The sequence below is a fragment of the Lissotriton helveticus genome, chromosome 9 (genome assembly GCF_964261635.1).
Source record: "Lissotriton helveticus chromosome 9, aLisHel1.1, whole genome shotgun sequence".
Lineage (NCBI taxonomy): Eukaryota > Metazoa > Chordata > Amphibia > Caudata > Salamandridae > Lissotriton > Lissotriton helveticus.
Genome location: NC_136070.1, coordinates 1,245,769,461 through 1,245,791,571, shown reverse-complemented (window position 1 = coordinate 1,245,791,571; position 22,111 = coordinate 1,245,769,461). Strand labels below are relative to the sequence as shown.

General features: G+C 40.3%; 1 protein-coding gene across 3 annotated transcripts in view; it reads left to right on the top strand.

The window, feature by feature from the left end:
- COPG1 (coat protein complex I subunit gamma 1) overlaps window positions 1–22,111 on the top strand; it is a 136,449-nt gene that overhangs the window by 97,948 nt on the left and 16,390 nt on the right. For all 3 annotated transcript variants that reach the window (XM_078661777.1, XM_078661775.1, XM_078661776.1), the window contains 13 exons: window positions 1,846–1,932; window positions 2,810–2,964; window positions 5,319–5,452; window positions 6,785–6,852; window positions 7,522–7,710; window positions 8,701–8,796; window positions 10,332–10,575; window positions 13,002–13,077; window positions 13,888–13,991; window positions 14,852–14,977; window positions 16,866–16,934; window positions 18,885–19,027; window positions 20,244–20,415. In XM_078661777.1, the coding sequence (XP_078517903.1) occupies window positions 1,846–1,932; window positions 2,810–2,964; window positions 5,319–5,452; window positions 6,785–6,852; window positions 7,522–7,710; window positions 8,701–8,796; window positions 10,332–10,575; window positions 13,002–13,077; window positions 13,888–13,991; window positions 14,852–14,977; window positions 16,866–16,934; window positions 18,885–19,027; window positions 20,244–20,415 (1,663 nt within the window). The remainder of the gene's footprint in view (window positions 1–1,845; window positions 1,933–2,809; window positions 2,965–5,318; window positions 5,453–6,784; window positions 6,853–7,521; window positions 7,711–8,700; window positions 8,797–10,331; window positions 10,576–13,001; window positions 13,078–13,887; window positions 13,992–14,851; window positions 14,978–16,865; window positions 16,935–18,884; window positions 19,028–20,243; window positions 20,416–22,111) is intronic.

The window sequence follows — 22,111 nt, the reverse complement described above, 5'->3', positions numbered from 1 at the left end:
AAATTATGAATTTCAATAACCGAAGGGGTTTCTCTGCCCCCGACTTCGAACTTTATTTCCTAACCACGCAGATATAGAGGATCACCAGATTGCTGAATGGGGTGAACACACACAAGAAATTAAGAAGCATATAATTTAAGCGGGAATAGAAATAATATCATCACTATTGCTTAGTGGATGTGCGGTGCGGAAAAATTACCCTAGATTACTTAAAATTGCTTAAGTAGTTATAGATGTAAAAAATGTATACCACTAGCTGCCCCTACACATCCACATTGCTGTAATGTGATCTGCTGAGAGGGCACACATTCTGCAAAATTCACATTGAGATTCTTGGAACTAACGTTAGGGTAACTATATTTCATCAGGATTATTCAAAACTTGTAGTGAATTAAACCAAGCATAGTGGCTAGCTACAGGACAAGTTGTAATGTGTGGTACATTGAAGTACCTTATTCTTGATAGATTGATTAATGGAGGCGGTGAACTCAAAACACGTGCTGCTGTGCAACTTCCTTGCATCCCAGGAGAAGGGCCCCTGCTGGTATATTTTTTTTAGAAAGCACTCCTAGCAGAGTCTACAAGTAACTTAACCATCCTTATATAAACTTGGGAACTTATTTGGAGAACTTAATTGCAGATTCAGATTGGGTCAAAGACTTGCCCCTGTTGTATGCTCCAAGATGTAGGATTCTACTACACAGTTTGGAGTTAGACCACAGTAAAACAATCTCGAAAGAGATCAAAGAATTTGTGCTAAAAACACTTAACGTAAGGGGTTTGTTTTAAGCAGGTTGCCTGTGGGGTATATTTCCTCGTTCATATGTGGATAAAGTAGGGAATATGATCTTCGACCTGTCCTTATTGATAGTAAAGTGGGTCATACCCATTTCACACAAATCTCACCTTGCTCCAAGTATAACCAAATGGCACACCCTAGTGCTAAAATGAGCCAGGTGTGAAAGTTCTGTATTACGTGGAGAATATGAGAAGAGCTTATGCGAGCAATTGATGGCAGATATGCAGGAAAATATTGTCAGCAATTTAAATACATTTGTCCGTCAAACCACAGAATTCGGAACCACATGACCGCTAGAAATGTAATAGTTGTCCAAGCCACAATACGCACAAATATTTTTGTAAAAAAGTTAAATAAAAAACAAAATGTTAATGTGCCACGCTATTGACCCACAGGATTTGATGTAAAACACAAATGATATAAGATGTTTGTGAAAAAAGCTCCAGCTCTCATTAATCCTACTCGTTGTAGTATTCATCTTTTCAAAAAAAATGCACAGGATTGTGTCACTGTAATCCTGCATAAATTGTAATACTGGTATTTTTTGACAAACGCTGCTGTAAAAATATTGATAAAGAGCATATGCGGGTACAGTGCTTAGTTACAGATATTAGAATGTTACACTTGTGAAGCATAATAATGTAACTCCCAAGTACAAAAATCTAACAAAATCTATCAGAAAAGAAGAGGGCCCAGCTGCTAAGATTATGATCTGTGTTTGTGATTTTATGAATTTACCTAATCTCCACTGCCTGCACTGCTTACCCCGAAGTGTTTGCACATTTGCACCTCTTTTGTTATAGTACCAACAAATATTGATGTAATTATGTCATGGTAGTCTGCAGAGTTGCTGTGTGTGAATAGGCTAGTTCTTCCCAACATATGAAGTTTGTCAATGCTTCTCATGTAATACATTAGATTTATGATGTATTTTCTATTTGAACTGATGATTTTCCCAATTCTCTCCAAACAGTCTTACTGCAGTATTTTACCTGTGAAGTTTGAGCCGGTGCAGCAATGGTAATGCCTTGTTTTGTGTCCTACAGCACCTACTGAAAACTAGCTTTGATGTGGTTAAGCGTTGGGTGAACGAGGCCCAGGAAGCGGGGTCAAGTGAAAACATGATGGTCCAGGTAAGGAGGTCTCTCAAGAAGAATGTTTTGGATATACTGTTGGAATACTGTTGCATTTCAGTGTGTTTGTAGTCGATGTTCTTTGTTTCATCTAGATGTGGCTCCATGAACAGCTGTCTAGCTATATTCAACATTCACTAGTGTAACTGGGTTTGAAAATTGGATTCAAATTTATGCAAACTATCCTAAAGTGTTAGGCTTACATTTGAATTAAAACATAAGAGCTAATTTACCAGGTGTCGCTGTTCTTTATGGCTACAGGCCAATATTCAGTGAGATCAGAAAGTATTCATTGCTTTTCATTGTTTTTGATGATAGCTATGCAAGATATTTTTGGTTATTAAGCACAAAGTTGAACTTGACTCTTCAGAAGAAATTATTACAAGTGTCCATGTATTTGAACCGAGTCACATAAAACTCGTATTTAGGATCTAAGTGGGGATGATAATGAACTGTGGCATCCTTTCTTGATTTCTCACCTCACAAGAAACAAAAAGTAAAAGTCTTAATTGTGTCCACATAAGAACTATGTGATCATCATCTGTTTCTGTAACATAGATGTATTCTAAATACTACACCAGAGTCCAGTGTGAAAAGGTAGCCTGACCTATGAGATTTGTTAGCAACTGAATGTCAGTTTTTATACCTGTTAGACAAGCTCAGTTCAACAATCCTTCACATTAAAGCTATAAGTCAAGGTCCAAACATAGTTTATAGTTGACTAATTTCTTAATTGCATTTTGTATCTTTCCAAGTTTTCTCATAACATCGAGGTGTTGACTGTGTGCTATGTCATTAGTGCTCATTTGGTTATAAGTCACTGGTGCTTAACATGTTTTTGATTTTTGTTGTTGTTTTCTTTATTTATTAATTGAAGTATCATGCCCTTGGCTTGCTGTACCATGTGCGTAAGAATGACCGTCTGGCTGTGAACAAGATGATCAGCAAATTTACTCGTCATGGACTAAAGTCTCCATTTGCCTATTGTTTGATGATCCGGGTTGCCAGCAAGCAGCTGGAAGAAGATGGAAGGTAGGTCTTCTCTATAGCACCGGCGTAAAACATTTATTTATTCATTGTGGACTTTTATATAGCATACACGTGTCATTTTCTAGCCACTTTTAAGCACTGAAATTGTTATCGAAAGCATTGTGCAATAAATCTAGCTTAAGTTGTACATTCTAAAGGATATTCCTTCACACAGATTTCATCTTCAGTTATCAACCAACAGTGGACTGAATCTAGAATTTACTCCGAAATTGACCACTTCACTGTTAGGTGGCAGTGTAACAGTACTGTCTACAGATGCAAAAGATCTTAGCCCTGTAGCTGATGTGCCTTATGCACCTCTCATAAGACAGCGAAGAAAAAGAGCATTATTTTGAAAATGATTGCTAATTGGATTGCTCCTCAGAACAACTTTTAAACTAATTGAAACCTTCATAAAGGTTACAATATCCATTTTACTTACTTTACATCAGTGTCCGTATCTCCACTAAAGTCCATGGCAGCACCAGGGTTTTTGCTGATGGTTTTAGTCCATCTGTGATGAAGGTGTTAGTTATACTTGACTCTGGTACTAGTGACGACCAAATTCCAAATATAGCTGCCAAAAATGGCTCCCGTGACAGGCATCGGCTGAGAATCAGACAGTTCTAACCCAACAGAGGCTGCTTGTGTGCCTGTGACTTCAGTTTCTACTTGGCGGATGAAGCATTTTCCCTTCCCATATTATGAAGTCTGCATGAAACAGGTTAGAATGTCTGAGGATTTGAAATGTCTGGGACAGAGGTGCCATTTCTGGTCCTTCTCTTCTTTATACTACACATCAGACATATGCTGTAGCCGCTCTTTTCTTTCACCCACTGGGCTGAAGACAATAACCTGGCACACCAGCACCACACACACTTTAAATTATTTAACTGTGCCCATACAGCAACATTACCATTCACCTCTTGCTCTACCCAACCAAAGCATGCAATGGTGAGGACTAAAGAGACCCCCTTGCCCCAGCCCTGTCCCCTTAAAAATCCCTCCTGAAGAGAAATTATATGGTCAGAACTTAACAGCAGCCAGAACAGCCCTTGCAGTTGAAAGGATTACATTTTTCTTTGAATGACAACAGCCGTTATTTTTCTCCTAGAAACAACTTAGATTTTTGCCTCTCTACAAGTCCTTTTATGAGACGCTTACAACATCTTGCCGTTAAAAATAACTAGGTGCTTGATATCAAGTTCTGAATGAGAATGAGGCTGGTTTTGTGAATGGGATGTTGTTGAAAAGGTGACTTAGAAAGGATTGAATGCTATAGGCTTACTTAGAGATCCTAATGCCCTTAGTACTCTAGGAAAATCTTTGCAGAGATTGATGATGTGGCGAGGATGGATTTAGATCTACATGAGAAATTTTGGGAAGGTAGGAAAGGGTTGGTGGAATTCTTCTGGGGGGCGCTGAGGCCTCATAAAAGTTGTACTCATGGGAAATGTATGTGGTCTGTGTGCATGTCATTTATGCAGGCTTTAGAGTGATGTGCATCATCTATGTTTAGAAAAGTGTGATTACATTGTATACTAGTATGTGCTACACCTGTAAACCGAAGTATATGTCCTCACACATGAAGGAAGTGCTGTAGATGGTTACAAAGCATGTTCCTACTACAAGTCCGTGGCATACTTGAGCGAAACCGAATGTTAGGTTATGGAAATTTCAGATAATTGCACTGATTGAGCGATATTTCCCCTCTTGAACTATTTTATTTATTTAATATATGAAAGATATTTCTATTGTGCGGACCATTTTTAACAAGGGCCCAAAACAAGGTCTTCACAAAAGACTGAAACAGCACATGTACGAGAGAAGGGTGATGAAGGGACACAGGCAAATCGTGACATTTAAAGTACCATCTTTTTACATGCATCTTTGCCTTCCTATAAAGGTAACAAGCTAGGGTATAAACTGTGTTCATCCACAAGGTGATTCCATAGTCTTGATGCTTGGCACAAGAGGGACTAGCTCATTGTCTTAGATTAAATTCCGAATAATCTGGTCTAAATTAAATCTATCACATTAGTATGTTTATTTCACCGGTATAGGGGGAGTCAGCATATCTAGTGAGACTATAAGTACTATAGGTTGCACTGGTGTAATATTAAATATTCCAATTATTATCCAATGTATTTTTTGTGTCTGATAGGTAAGGCATTCGTTCTAAGATGTATTGTTGATCTTTCAGCTTAGAAACATACTTAAAAATAGCTTTTGAGCGCATAGAATAAGTATTAGCATTTTAGGCTGCTCAGAACAAACCGTGTGTTATCAATGGCTAAGTCTGAATGGGTCATCGTAAATAAAATCTCTCCTTGTTTTCCATCCATTCTGTCTTCTAGTCGTGATAGTCCTCTGTTCGACTTCATTGAGAGCTGTTTACGGAGCAAACATGAGATGGTGGTGTATGAGGCAGCTTCAGCCATTGTCAACCAGCCCAACTGTACAGCTAAAGAACTCGCACCTGCTGTATCTGGTAAGATCATCACAAATCTGTAGCAAAGCCAGACTGTGACTTTTACACTTGATCGTGCAGTCATCTCTCGGAGCATGTTTATTTCGGAGAGCTGTAGATTCTTTCTCTCTCTGTATTGGTCATATCAAGGTTCTTGTAATCTTAATTAGAGCACTTCCAAAGAAAAGAACGATTCCATTCTAGGGAGTGATCTCTTTTTTTTATGATGAGGCTTATTGCAAACCATTATGTCCACAATTGAAAGAAAGCAAACCCTGAAAAAGCATAGTGATTTTACCCACAGCTTATCTTTTAATCTTGCCTAGTCTGAAATTTCCTTAAGTCCTGTTCTTGTTGGAATTCAAGTTTAAGCTGAAACATACTGAGAAAGTGCTGTAAACTACTGCTTATTTGTGTGATATTTTCGCAGTCCCCTTATAGCCAAACCCCAACATGGTCTACTAACCGCAACAGTATGTCCCACTAGTCCCCATTCACCTTGAAGTATTTGTTGTACGCCAAATCTTTCAGTATATGAAGTAAGGGCACACCACAACTAGAGAAGGTGGCAAAATGTTAAGACAATTCACCTAGTTGGCAGTTATGTGGTGCAAACATTTTTTCACTGTATAACATTTTGTATGACGCAAGTTAGTGGTGTGGGACAGATTTTGTACAAATGGCTTTAAACTTTTGTGGGCAGTATTACGTCAAATGCCCAAGGATACAGACCTCATCCTCAAAAGAAAAAGAATGCAGCATAGACCTGGGGTATCTTTGCGTACATGTATGCAAATTAATAGAGTTCTCTTCTAGCATTACTGAGAGTGAGATACAACTGAGCGATCAAGCAGGTTACAAAATGTAATTGTTCTTACAGCAGTGGAGTTTTGGTGAAAATGATCATCCACTCTTGTTAACTTAGCTGCATTTATTAACATGAGACTCTCTATTGTCCACAACAGCTAGTCAGACCCCAGTGCACAACTGTTGTATCATTAACACATTCGTGGGGGTAAGTTGACATTCAGTCAAGTGTAGCAGGATTGTTTTGTTCAGAGCTCTGAAACAATAATTGTATACTTTACCATACACTGCATATAGTGTTTAGAAATTACCGTGTGCACAGCGTGAAAGTATGCATAGGTAGAGCAGTCGTGGGACATTCCTTATCATAAAGAAATGGGAATTAATATCAGTTTGGCCGCAGAAGGTGCTTAACTTTGTTTTATAATGTTAATTGCTCACAACTGACTTGGTTTTTACTAGTTCAGTCAAACTACTATTTTGAGATTTAAAGAAGTATGCAGCTGGAAATAAATACGTATATTTAACCTATATTTGTTTCTGTAGTTTTGCAGTTGTTCTGCAGTTCCCCTAAAGCTGCTCTCCGCTATGCAGCAGTTCGCACATTAAACAAGGTATGAATTTTTACTTATTTAACCTTTGTCTCTTTTTATAGTCGACAATAGCTAGGACAAACACTGCAGTATCACAACAATGGCAAATTTATTGCTACAAATGCTTTCATGTATTCACAAGAATAAAATGTAATTAACCTGCTGATGTGGTCTCCAGCAGCATTTGCATCCACCAGCTCCTTATCATAGAGACAGACAGACAGATAGATTATATGATTTTGAACAATGGGCACTCATATTTGTGAGAACATTTGACAGAGCTCTTTGGCTTCATCCCTCAAAAATGTACTGGCTGACTCGCCACAAAACCAGATCAGAATCTGGGCTGCAATGGAACGTTTTCAAAGGACAAACTCTGGACTACCTACAGGTGCTGCAATCCCAAGCTAATGGCATATTGAGCACTACATCAATGCTAAACAATGGTAATAGATACTTCCTGGTGTAACTTGGGCAAATGTTCATGGTATTGTTTAAAAACATAGAAAATACATTAACAAATCATGTATCATTATTTTTAAATATAACATATTAATGTGTTGTTAGTGCAATGGGCTTGCAGTTAATTCTTTATGCTGAGGGGTGTAGAAGTATTTTTCGTTTTGATATGCTATTCAGTATCTGTGGCCTTTCTCAACCACGTATCCTCCGTATGCCTTTAATTCATAGGTGGCAATGAGGCATCCATCTGCAGTCACTGCTTGCAACTTGGACCTGGAGAACCTGGTGACAGATTCCAACCGTAGCATTGCCACACTTGCCATCACCACGCTTCTGAAAACGGGCAGCGAGAGCAGCATTGATCGTCTCATGAAGCAGATCTCCTCCTTCATGTCTGAAATATCTGATGAATTTAAGGTCTGGGGAATTGCAAATACTTTATCAGTGAATGTGTTCTTTTTGAATGGAATTCTTATTGTAAGGCAAGATTTGAATGTAGCACTTTATATTGCAGCTTAATCTGTTGGGCAAAAATTATTGTAACATTTATCCGCTCTATCATGTAGAAAACACTATATTTATTTGATGCCGTGTAGTATAAAGCAGATCTGTGATTTCCTTAAATGTATTGTGAGGTCGAAGTAGGAGTTGAGACAGGGTACCTACAAACTGAATTGTTAAATTCACAGTCTTGTATAAAGTGGCGGTGAATATAGACATATGAAGCATAAGCTTTTGCCTCGAGGTCATGGCTCTAGAACTGAGAACTAGGAGTCAGAAAACAAAATTCAGCAGAATATGTGGGTCTTAAGTGTCTTCCTGGCTGGTAACTAGGTGCTAGAACAAGGGTATTTCTAAATGTTTCAGTATTTGGAAGAGCTGGATATGAAAAAGTCATTAAAACTGCTGAACGAGGTGTCAGACTGGCGCCTAGTGATAGGAAGTTAGACCGCAAAGCAGATAAAAGGACAGAGGCCAACTTTTGATGGTATGTTGGAAGTGACTGATTGAGATCATAATGGGGGGTGATTGGAGAGCACTAGAATCGGATAGGATCGAGAACACTCTTTGAAATTAAAGTCTTTGGGTATTAGAATGAAGAGTTAGGGAATGTGGCTGAATTAGTCAGTAATGTGAAGTGTGCATCACTAAGATGGTCTCACCTGCACTGTGTTCATTGATGCTTTTAGAGATTTCAAATCAGAAATGTTGAGGATATAATACAGGAAATCATTGGATCTTAAAGTGAAAGCACTACAATCGGCGTGGAAATTATGATTTGTAATCTGCTTCAATGCAATGTGGGCAGAAATAAGGGAGCCAAATCCCGAAATATAGGTAATAAAGTATTAAGATATTTCTACTCACCGTTTTTCTTTAACCTTCTTACTTCTTTCTGCTGTTTAGGTTGTGGTGGTGCAAGCAATTAGCGCATTATGTCAGAAGTATCCACGCAAGCATTCTGTTATGATGAACTTCCTCTTTACCATGCTCCGAGAAGAGGTAGGGATGCTGAAAGATATGGTTTGTGCACCAAGTGGTCCAAGTATTGTTTGTCTTAGGTTCTTATTATACGCTGTCTTCAGCTTGCCATGTCTTTAACCTCATTGTATCTTCAGTAGTGCACTTGTTAAGATAATTATTTGAATTAGATGCATGCTGCTAAAGCGGATGAGTGTATTGTGCCTACTCCTCTCTAATTCTACATCCGTGTCTCGGCAGGGCTTATATTAGTCCTATAATCCTTATGAGGTTGATAAAATGTGTACCACTGAGTTCTATATTAATAACATCAGTTATTCACACCACTACCAAATAGCAACACTGCAATTGAAAGTATTATGCGCAAAATGAATGTTGATGTTACTCCCCGGCCAGAGTCCAGCTTGATTTAGCAAATTGGAATAATTTAAAACAATATATATTTCTTTATTGGCATTTTAACATCATGGCAGTGGATCAGTGGTCAAGGCAGTGGTATAACGTAACCGGCATATTGGTCACATCAGCACGCACAATGGCAAAAAGCACAGCCTGATACATTTAAAGTATAAGGCATCCCTAAGGAACATTTGTAAGGAATAATGCACTGAAGACTCAGAAATCGATTTCAACTCCTGTGAATGGTAGGGGAAACATATTACATTACATTCCGTGTGAATTTGCCAACAGTTTGTGCTTATTTGACAATAATGACCAATAAAGTATATAATCCAAAACAAACAACAACAATCTGAGCAGCAGGGGATGATCGGAGCAAATATGGGGCACTGTTTGAGTGGGGGCTAAGAGGGGGGAGACAGCGGGCAGCATGATCTGGCCTTGCGTGAGACGGCACTCTCCTGCCCGTCTGGCTACAGAGTCGTGGAAAAAGGGGCGGGTGAGTCACATATGTCATATATGTATGGGGGTTGACAAGTTCCACTCCTGGACTTTCTAAAAGTCCTAAGTTGGCAGTCAGTTCATGGAGAGTAGAGAGCCAAAGGCATATCTGAATATAGCAGTGATTGTGTGGAGGCATCCAACTTATCTTGTGGCTTAAGTACTTAGGTATCCCAGAGGATGTCAGCCCCAGCCCCACCGCGCACACATGCTTCCCTTGCATAAACATTTCCTTCACCTTTGCTGTATTAATAGACAAATGTTTGACAGGGGCAAGTTCATTGTGCAGCTTCTCAAGTTCAGTCCCTTTGCTGCATGCGTGCAAAACAATACTACTTTAAGATGTAACCCAGAGAATCGTTAATGCGGCAAACTTCATGCATTTGTAATTGCATGTGTTGCCTGTGTGATAAGTGGACTTTTATGTCTCTCACGGCAGACCTCAAACTCTGTAAATAACTTAAAACATGCCTTTATTTAATGTTTCATACTCATCCTTCAGATTAAAATGCAAATAACATAATGTTTATTTAGTAAAGCTCACCTTCACATGGTGCAATATTACCAATCCTTATTGTAAGATGCTCCACTATAGAGGTTTGTTACCCAGCTCAGTGACACTTCTGTTATTAACCTCCTATATTTATTTTTCACAGGGTGGTTTTGAGTACAAGCGGGCAATCGTGGACTGCATCATTAGCATCATTGAGGAAAATCCTGAGAGCAAAGAGACGGGTCTGTCTCACCTGTGCGAGTTTATAGAAGACTGCGAGTTCACCGTCTTGGCTACTCGCATCCTCCATTTGTTGGGTCAAGAAGGACCACGAACTGTCAGCCCTTCGAAATACATTCGCTTTATCTACAACAGGGTGATTTTGGAGAATGAGGAAGTCAGGGCAGGTGAGTCTTCTCGGCAATGTCATAATATATAATAGATTAATTCAGAAAAAACTTTGATCATATTGATCCTATTCCATCAGAAATCTAAAGCAATACTGTGTACATTTGGTCACATATGCCACTGACTGGCAGACTGGCATGATAGTTTTTTTTTAAACTTTTTGTCCTTTAGAGTGGGCAGTTTATAAGGAATATCTGCTGCAGCCAAATGATCTGGTCTGTCATGGGATCTTCTGTATGATTGTCTCAATATGTAGATTTATTCACTTATTTCACATTTTTGTGAATTCCCGCTAAAGCGCTGAGACCTGCTTGGACTCATAATCCTCAGCGATCAAAGGCTCACCTGCTTACATCTGCCAGCCGTAGGCTTCAAGAAACAGTCATAAATGTTGACCTTTGTTTTTGTTTCTGGTAGCCCTGACAAAGCTCCAAATCCTCTGCATTGTGACAGGCACCTCTGCATTGCTTCTTTATAAATAGGAATAAATTGCATACTGCATAGCTCCTGACGTAAAGGAGGTTGTTACTTTCCTTTGTACATCTGCTCCATTAAATGGAACTGAGTAGACCTTGCAAGTGGATCTGGAATTCAAGTTGGTCCAATAATGGTGACACAGTAAACACAACAGGACAGTGTAGTAGAGGCTCAAGTTGATATTTTTATACAGTTAGCTGATATGAAATCCACCTCCCCTCATCTCAAAAGTTGTCTCATAGAAATTGAAATAGCTAGACTGTGGCCATGCCTGCTACCCTCATAGAAGGGTTCCCAGTGTGAATGTATATAGTCCCAGAAGGTATATTAGTATAAGGTACAATCTGAGAGCTGCCTGCTTCACTGGTGTGTTTTGAAACCAAAAGGAGTTAGGTCCTGGCGGGATAAGGGCGGGCTGGACCATTCATAAATAAACGCAGCAAAACAATGCCTGCACCCCTCTTTTTTAGTAAGCCATGGTTATTCAGAAATAGATCACACCATTAATTAATTTAGGTCGATCCGATACCTTGATTTATACCATTTACTTTTTATTTTTTTTAAAAGAATTTCATACGTGTTCATGCACAGATAGACAAATACACTGACATGTCTAACTAACTAACTACATATATATACACATTTCATACAAAAAGGAATTGAAAAGAAATTGATATTCATGAAGTGAACAAAACACATCCTAACAACAACGTGACAACAACATTTCACATTTCCATCATTGTTTTTTAACTAAACAGTTTTTAACTTAATGATTTATCATCAGACAACGTCAAATGCCCAGGAACGTTAAGAAACTGTTCACAAAGTCCTAGTGTATATTTAATATACTAGTGTGTTCCTGTTGATAAGCCGACGCGTTTCGAGTTGGGGCCACCAGGGTTCCCAAACTCTCATCAGGGCCTTTTGATTAATCTGTGATTCGGTTCACTGTGGGAGCGGTGTATTCAGGAGCTTCTTAGTGAGAAGGGGCTGTTCACCCTAGAGGTGTACAGCCTTGCAGGGCAACACGCCTCCTGTACAGCTAATTTTCCTGCCTGTCCTGGTGCCGGATGGTCTAAGGCAGGGGATGGCATTCCCCCTGTGTGGGGAAGCCTTGGGTCACATATCAATGGTGACAGAGGGCTTTGAAGCCTAAGATTTGCCAGCCTTCCTGGGAGAGGAAGTGCTAACACCTCTCCCAAGTGCAGGCTTTGTTTCTGTCCACTGAGAGCAGGACTCTCACCTACTAGGTTGGTCAGAAACTCCGATGTGGTGGCAGGTTGGACTGGACCAGTCAGCCAGCACATTAGAAGGCTGGATTTCTTTATTGAGTGTGTGTCTCACTGCTGTGTGTGCATTTGGGGTGTCATTTATGCCTCTTTTTATTTCCTTTGGGGTTTGCCTGGACTCCTTATATAGTGGACCAAAAAGAGGTACCCTTTGTAAAGAGACCGCTTCCTACAACCCATGCATGGGCAAAATATTGAGCTTATCAGAAATACCTTGAATGAACATTCCTTTGTTCCTACACCATGGTGTCACTTCTCACTGTAATCCTTCGGACCTACTCCATCACTTTTTTCTGAGCATACATCTGTGCTCATTAAAAGTATGATAGTTTATTCTGTGTAGAAGTTTGTACGTGTTTTAGGATACTCCACTGGAATTGGTCAGCTCTTTCATTCATTATTTTAAAGTGCATAACTACTTTTGGCTATATGAGTTCTCATACCAGTAGAATTCAGATTGCAAGGGATGTTATTCGAGAAGGCATATAGCTGTCCTTGGAACATAATCAAGCCTGTCTTCTAGAGGATGGAGCTCATAGTGTTCTTGTGTTTCTTGTCCAAATGTATATATTTTTTAGATTGTGCAATTCTGAGACCAATGAAATGCATCTGTGCACTTTTCACTCCTAAACTGATCTTGGATTTGTTGTTCCTTTTAGGGGCTGTGAGTGCATTGGCCAAGTTTGGAGCACAAAACGAGGACATGTTACCCAGCGTCCTGGTGTTGTTGAGGCGGTGAGTGTTATGGAAGTGTTGTATTAGAAACCAGGATAGTGTATATGTCCACATAGCATTTGTAACTGCAGACATTTCAGTTTGTGATAGTCTGTGATGTGTGTGACATAGTTATGAAATAATGAGTGTTAAATTTCTTATTTAAGCATGTGCCACAGATTTTCCGTAGTTTGAATTCACGTTGGCTCAATATTTTGTCAGATTACGCCACACCTCTACTTCGCCAATATGCATGGATTAGATATTATAGCATAGATAGACTCGTTACGGATGTTGATTAGCTGTCATTCAAAAGTCAATCCCAGTTCAAAGAATCCTTAGTGCCTGGCATAACAGCATTGGGGTAAAATAGATAAGCATAACATTGTAGCTTGTGAACGAACCTCTACCAAATTCTGTGCGAACTAGTAGGAGGAATCGGGTAGGGGATGTTGTCCGTCAGCTAGACTGCCGACTTTGGTGCTGGAAGCCAGGGTTTGAGCTTCGGGGTCGCGTCCACATCCTGTGATTCTGGGCAAATCACTTAATCTCCCCGTGCCTGAATGTGTAATGTAAATGCGGTGCTCATGTAAAGCGCTCCAATACCTTTGGGTCGAATTTGCGCTATATAACTATGCAACAACAAAAAAAATGTGTTTTTAGGTGATGCAAAAACACTGTACCTCAGCAGCACTGCGTTAAGGTTCCTCTTACAGCGTGTTGACACTATAGATATTTTATCTGTTGAGGGTGCTGGGCATGCTAACAATATTACATGGTCAATAAACATTCTGATGATACTGAATGCTGATGTTTGACCTCTGCTTCTAGGTGTGTGATGGATGATGACAACGAAGTCCGAGACCGTGCAACGTTCTACTTAAGCGTCTTGGAGCAGAAGCAGAAGGTCCTAAATGCTGGTTACATCCTGAATGGTAACGTCTTACACTTTAAAGTTTTTAGATGTTGCTTATTCAAAGTAAAAAGTAACAAAAGGTTGTGTTTTTCTGTCCGGTATTTCTCAGCATGATTTTTTTGTATGCTAGTATGTGCCCAAGTGAGTGCCTATAAATTCAAATTTTAAACAATTGGATTTACATTACATTGCTAGATCACTTAGTTTTCAATGCATAGTGCTACATACAGTGTCTGGCACAAAATATCTGGTTTTCCAAAAGATTATTGCTATTTTCTTATACTGTGGGCCTTATTTATAGTTAGTTGTTAACGGGAAATCCTCCAGTTTCTGGAGGAAACTCTAAATACAGAATAGAATTCACTGGCTCAATTTCATCTTTTACAAAAGTAGGATTGAGTAGGAAATTCAGCCAGTGGATCCAGCTCTCTATTTTGGGCCTTATTTTGAGTTTGGCATATGGATAGGCACTTACAAATATGGATGTCGTGCCCACTGTGTATCAAGTGAATTATAGGCTATGGCACTTGTAATACGGTGGTCAAGATATCCCTCACGTATTGACGGAGTATCCTATCTGCCAGACTTTAAATAATACCTTAAGTTTCCGCCAGAAGTTGAAAGATTTGCCGGCTGAGATTTTCGTTTCCAGTATGCATTCTGATGACAAAGGTCCGCATTCTTATATGCACAAGGTTAAGACTTTTGAAGACATGATTTAGAAGACTGCCTTCCTCGATTCATTACCTATTCTGCATCTCTGAAATTTCTTAGAGCAGGGGGTGAACATAATCTTTGTATTAGATGTGTTAAATTGAAGCAACATTTTTTTGCAATACCATGTCTTCAAGATACAGATGAATTATTTCACTACCTCAGGTTTGACAATTTCAATCCCCGGCCTGGAGAGGGCACTGCAGCAGTACACCCTGGATCCCTCTGAGAAGCCTTTTGACCTCAAATCTGTCCCATTAGCCACAGCTCCCGTGACGGAACACAGAGCAGGTATGTAACACATGTCATGAAGAGGCAAAACACATTTTAGCTGCAAAATGAGATGGTAATAAATGTAACACAGCTGCCTGTCTAAAACATATGGGTTTTACACAAACTGGGATTTAGAACTGTGGGCCTCATGTACTAACATTATTTAGCAGTTTCAAAACATGTGACTCTAGTTTTGCGACTGTAAAACACCTTTTCACAATGTTCAAATGCCCTTTTACAAATCGGAAAAGTCTTTCTGGCCCATAAAAGGGATTTTGCAACACTTTCCAAATCACAAACGGGAACTGGACACGAAAGAGGCCTTGCCCTCCTCTTTGCGAGTCACAGAGGTATGTATCCTTGGTTTGAAACCTGAATTGTGGTCCACACCATTGAAAGGTTACCACCTCTTACTTTGGGGTGGTAACTGATTTGGAAAGGGGGCGATGGCCCAGTGGAACATGGCCCCCTTTGTGAATCTTGTTCGATTGTCTGGGGTCCGTATGACCACTGCCTTCTTCCCCTGATATATTCCAAATGGGAAACATTTTTAAAGCAGCACCTGTTCCTCTTTTGATGGGGCCTCGCACGTCCAACAGAACCCTTAAGATCCTTACCAATAGGAATCCACAGGGGTGTTCACCAGGCTCAATTTGCAGCTGATTCAGAACCAGTTCTCTGGCCTCTGGCAAATGACAAGCATATTGCAATTGTGCTTGCTGGCATGTACTGGTGTTGTGCAGCTCTCTTGGCTTGTTCTGGAAGCTCATTGGGAGCCTGGTAGAATCTTCAGACTAACATGTTACTCTTCCCCCAGTTCATTCTGATTCTTCTGGACTTCCCTACACTCTGCACACAATGCCTGGGCTTCTGCTACTGAGGCAGTCTCTTCCTGTACATCAGGCACTCCCTCCCCTTGGTCAACAGGCCAAGCCACAGGCAGGCGCACAGCTTTCCCCACAAGATGTGCAGGCTTCAGGTGATGATCCTTCACCTCTTGTTGACTGGCTTTCACAGATACTAAGCGATACAAAAGGGGATGATGGACGGAGCGTTTGAGCAAATCAAACACTCACCCCCAGTCAACTGATCTGGGTTTAATCCATCACCATTCTTTAGCCCACTCAGCTACCCCATTTCAAACATGGCTATATGCAAATCAGTCTGACCCTGTGCCTCATGGGAACAGTACAGCCCGAACTGCCAAGCCATGTCTTCCATGGACCGGAAACAAGCATCCTGGGACCGGTTTCGGATTCATAATCCTCATCAGCCAGGCTATCTTGAATACAGTGGCCAAGTGAGCAAGGGACTCACGTCTGAGCATACCCTGCCACACTTAGGGCGAACAAAGCGATACAAAAGGGGATGATGGACGGAGCGTTTGAGCAAATCAAACACTCACCCCCAGTCAACTGATCTGGGTTTAATCCATCACCATTCTTTAGCCCACTCAGCCACCCCATTTCAAACATGGCTATATGCAAATCAGTCTCACCCTGTGCCTCATGGGAGCAGTACAGCCCGAACTGCCAAGCCATGCCTTCCATGGACCGGAAACAAGCATCCTGGGACCGGTTTCGGATTCATAATCCTCATCAGCCAGGCTATCTTGAATCCAGTGGCCAAGTGAGCAAGGGACTCACGTCTGAGCATACCCTGCCACACGTAGGGCGAACAAAGCCTTGGGAACTAACTTCTAATCACTGGATTTCGATGTGGTGATTCTGGCCCTTTGCTATTCCTGCTCCCTAGCCGGAATTCATAATAAGCGCCTTATTCCCTGGGTGATTTCATATAAGTTCCAATACATCTTATGTTTTATGTAAAACTGCAGTCCATTTATAGTGGGTTCTACCACACGTATATATTTTATATTTGCTGTATTGTTTTCCTGCTTCTACAGAAAATGTTCCTGCTGCAACAGTAAGGCAGCCAGAGAAAGTGGTAGCAAGCCGCCAAGAAATATTTCAAGGTAAGCGCATTGTTTAATAGGATCCCTTTCTTGTATTTTTTCCATGCCATGTTAATTTTACCATTGTTAATGATGGCATAAACACTTCTTTCGGATTAGTGTTACAATTGTATAAATGAAACTATAAATTGCTCTTAAGTAAGTTTTTAGTATGGTTTTTTAAAGTTTTTGGAGAAACTACTACAGACTGCTTAGCAGGCTACCTTTATGGTGTAATGTAGCATGTGTTTGGTACAGTATGGTGATGGCACAATGTACCTTGTAATTCTCCTGACAGCAGTATTATGATAACGGATTATAAAGGCAACAGATGGTAAACATAGTGCAGTCTGATTAGGCTCATTAAAGTAAAGAACCCTGATGACACCAGCATCTTAACATGAGTGTCCTTCAGTAGGGAGAAGATCAAAACAACTTAGTTTCCATTCTATCGTGCCCCATGAAATGTGTCTGCAGCTATGCCTTTTCTTAATATTGACAGCATACCTAAGATAAAACTGTGTTAAACACATAAATACATTATGTTCACATTCATCCATTATTTTATGTATGAATAAACAGAGTTTACCTGTTTCTGCTTGCTCATTGTTTCCCGCAGGCCTGAGGTAAATGTATGCATCATCAGAAAGCTTATAAAATCTTGCATTACTGTGTGACTCTACAATAAAACAGTCAGACTTCAGGCCTTTTGAAACAATTGGTGTGCTGCCTTACCATAGTAATTTGTTGGTTCACTCGTTAGCTGAATTGATAGTTCAGACTTGTATCCTCTGGAATAGTAGTATTAAACCTGTGGTCCGGGGTCCCCTGTGGGTCCACGAAGCCTACTCGGGGGGGCCACAGCTGTTTACGAATAAAATAATATTAACTAATTAATTGTGTATAAATGAAGAAGCAAAATTGAAAATTGAAAATTTTAAAACGTTCTGTAAATGTGAACGAATTCAAAAGCCGAGGCTAAAATTAAGATGGTATTCTCCAATTGATTAATGGGAGCAGTGGAAGTGTATCAAACAGAATATAGTATGGACGATGGGTGGCCTCAATTGAATTTAGAAGAGCTCCAACCTTTCCATAAATATTTAGATTTTCTTTATATTTGTGAATTATATAGGAAATATTTCATTATGTGTTAACATTATGTCCCCAACTTCCAGTAATGACTCGGGGTGGGGGGGGGGGGGGTCCTGGATTCCAGTTATTTGTGAGGGTGGGTCCCCAGGGTCCAGTAATTAAGTGGGAGGAGGTCTACAGAAGTGAAAAGGTTAATAACCTCTGCTCTAGAAAGTTAAAATGCATATAAAATAAGATACTAGTGTAAAAATAAGTAAAAGTAGTTTTTTTGTTGATGGTGCTCCTCAAGAGGCAGATTAAGTGACTGTTCTTTTTGAGAATTCTTGACCACTGGTAAATCTCCATATATGTCAATTGCTTTAGCGAATCCTGGTTGAAGTGGACCTAATGGGTGGCATGTATACTGTTTGCAGCTATTTTGCCGAATTAATGATTCATTTGTTTCACCAGAACAAAGTGCATGTATTACATTGGTTCAGTGGAAAATATACTTCTTTGTAGAATGGAAACAAAATCATGATTTGTGGAGGATCTCCAACCAGGCAATTTAAATTGCATTAATGTCCACAATTTTCCATTCATGTCTTGGCCATAAACCTTCTAGAAATCAATCCCAGCTCATGTGAGATCAAATAGTCCTGTTAGAAATAGACAGCGAAACTCGCAGATAAAATGGGCCTGGCAGTTCTTATATGCCATTAGATTTTGTTTCTATTTCTTAATCATGTATCTTCCTCCGGATGTGTCTCCTATTGGCAAAATTTGGAAAACAGGATTAAAAAAGATACTGGTCATAGGCTATTCTTAATTGTGCCCCCATCTCTGGTGCATTTTCATCTTACTAACTGTACTGCTATCTGTCTGCTTTCATTTCAGAGCAACTTTCTGCTGTTCCAGAATTTAAGGACCTGGGTCTTTTGTTCAAGTCGTCCCCAGAACCTGTTGCCCTCACAGAATCCGAGACCGAATATGTTGTTCGCTGCACGAAGCACATGTTTACGGACCACATGGTGTTTCAGGTGAGGGTGGGGTTTAATCTGGAACCATTAGCTTGGACTGTATGCCAGAATAACCAGGGGCTGTGTTGAGGCCAGTATATGTGCACAAAGCAGAGATTTGCCTTTAAACTGGAGATCCCACCTTTGAATCCTACCTGCCCTGACATTCATCGTGTATGGTTTGGTATAGGTTCCAACGAGATGGGCTAAGTTTCTCTGAACTATCATCTTAGTGTAAATGGCCAACATTTAATATAGTTATTTGTTTATACGCATCCTACCAAAAGTTGTCTTGCTCTTAATAAATTATCATCTGCAAGGTTTTTGCAATTGAAGTGAAGATGAAAGTCTTGCTACCTTCTTGAGTTTAAAATGCATGACACAATCTGTGGTATGGCGGAGCACTTTAGAGCAGGCCTCTGGCCATATAGATATTAAGGAAGAAGCAAACTCGCCCTTCAAGGCACACTTCTTACAAAATGGCATATTGCAGTTTCAGCAGCAACAAAAATGTAATGCTGTGTCTTCACAGGAGCAACTGCAGTCAGTGAAATTGTGGCTTCACTCACGCTAGATCTCTGCTGCATTGAACGAATTACTGTGCTTAGAAGCATTTTTTCAGTCAAACTGTACATCTGTAGAACTGACAGTCAAGTCAACACTTAACTTTATTATAGCTGGCATTACAGCTTTCAAAAGAGCAACCTAGTAAATATATTTTCAAATAAAATAAATGCATAGATTTAAAACATATATTGCGATATAAGTTGAATTCAAAACACAGTTATGAGACTTTTCTGTTTAGACCTCTGTTAGTGATATGCATTTTTGTAAGAGCTTGGTGTAGCGCATGCGTTGAGCAGTTGTCACTATATTGGAAGTAATGCAAATAAATCCCCAAGCACTTTGCTTAATGCAGCAAAAGTTCTGAGTCTGTTGCGTGTTTAACTTACCGTGAGACACATGCCACCGCTTTTCTTGTTATTGGGTTCTCTTGGCCCTAATAACTTTGAAAACACTCAGCAGATATAATAATTTTTGCGGAGTGCCGAACCAGTCATTCTATAGATTGTAAAATCTGAGAGAAGAGTAGGAAGGCGTATTGTAAATGGCAGATGAACACCATTTAAAAGCCAACTGCTGTGCACCAATCATGAATGCAAGGCTTTGTTTCACATGAGGAAATAATATTGGATTGGCCCAAAATGATTGTTTGTCTGCTTTCTTCCCACTGTAGTTTGATTGCACCAACACCTTAAACGATCAAATTTTGGAGAACGTCACAGTTCAGATGGAACCCACAGAAGGTTATGAGGTTGTGTGCTGCGTACCTGCTAAAAATCTGTCTTATAATCACACTGGTACATGCTACACATTGGTCTCCTTGCCTGAAGAAGATCCAGCAGCAGGTAAGCAGCGGAAACTGTGTGGAAATAGATACCCTTTTGTTACTGTAATGCATGATTGTTGTGGGTTTGCAATTCTAGCAGCAATCTTTGTTGGTGGTGCTCTCAGCTAAAATTGAGGCACTGCATATATGGGCATTATCCAACCCTAATTGTGTCAGAGGGACATTGATTCCTGGCAGAATGACAATCCTCAGAATTTTAACCACATAAATGCGGGGATGTCAAGACCGACATCCGTGCGTAGCCAACTTTTTGTTATTTGAGGTCATTAGCCCTTTAACTTTCTTAACCTTTTTCTTAAAAGATATTCAGGGCAAATTTGTGTCCTTTCTTCCCTCACTGTTGGGGATTCAAAAGGTACTGGGGATTTGGGAGTTCCTTCACAGAGCTAGAATAATAGCCAAAATGTGGTAAATGTTTTATTTCTTTTTAAAAATAGGGGGCAGGTGCTGTGAAAGAAAGCATGTGTTTTTTTATAGATATGAATTACATAAACAAAATGTTTCTGTACTAAGTTTGCTTTCTTCCCAGCTTTTTTGAAAGAGGCAGAGTTGTTAAAACAAATCACTGTAGAGGTGTAACTTTTTTCACTTTGAGATTTGCAGGACATTCTGGGTCAAAAAAATAAAAACTGTGAATAATAATACAGGGATCTACACATGCTACACCAACCTGGATTACCGCTGGTGTATTGTTTTAAGAAACATCTGGGTTAGGTAGGATTCCATGAGCACCATTCAGCTGCGGGCCCAAATACTGCAGATACCCACAGGTACCAACATTCCAAGAACTATTGGAATTGAAAGGGAAAAACATACGGGCGCGTTTATGAGCTTTCGACTGCACGACAGGGAATGGGCAGGAATGTGCCATATATAATTCCATATGGAGCATTCCTGTCCTTTCCCTTGCACTGGAGCCTTTTTGGCAGCCTAGCACCAACTCTGGCACCCTTGCATAATGGTGTACGGGTGCCTGTGATACATGCAGGATTTTTTTGGTGCAGGAAGGGGCACCTTCCTGCACAAAACCAATCCTTGGAGGCATATTCCCCTTTCTGTGTGTGCTGTATTCGGCAGAAAGAGGACCGAAACGAGGAGAACTAGAGATATTATTCCTTGTTACGCCTCCCCCAGGCATGCTGCAGGGGTGACTTACAAATATCACATGCAGTGTTAAGGGCCAGGGCACACAGGGATGTGTGACATGTTCAGTTTTCACAATTGTCTGCACCAAGACACGCAGCCTGCGATGGCAGACTTGCATGTGCTTGATGAGGGGTCCCGTAGGGTGGCAGAATTTGTGCTGCTGCCCTTAGGGAACCTCTTTAGTACCTCAGGCCCTAGATACCAGTGGTACTATTTACTGGGAACTTGCAAAGTGTGTTAAAGGTATTACCAATTGGGGGAAACAATTGTATTACCAATGTGGGGAAACAATTGAACATTTTTAGGGAAAGGACACTGGTACTGGGGACCAGGTTAGAAGGAACCCAGAACACTTCAGTCAAAGTTGCATCAAATACAAGGCAAAAAGTGTGTGCGTGTGTGCCTGTGTGTGTGTGTGTGGGGGGAGGTGTACTGCAACAAGAACCCAGCTCCCTACAGTTACCATGGGAGGCGCTCATAGGTGACTTGCTGGTGTAACATCTTTATGGCTGGAATGTGCACTGCTGTGGCTGAGGGATAACCGGAAG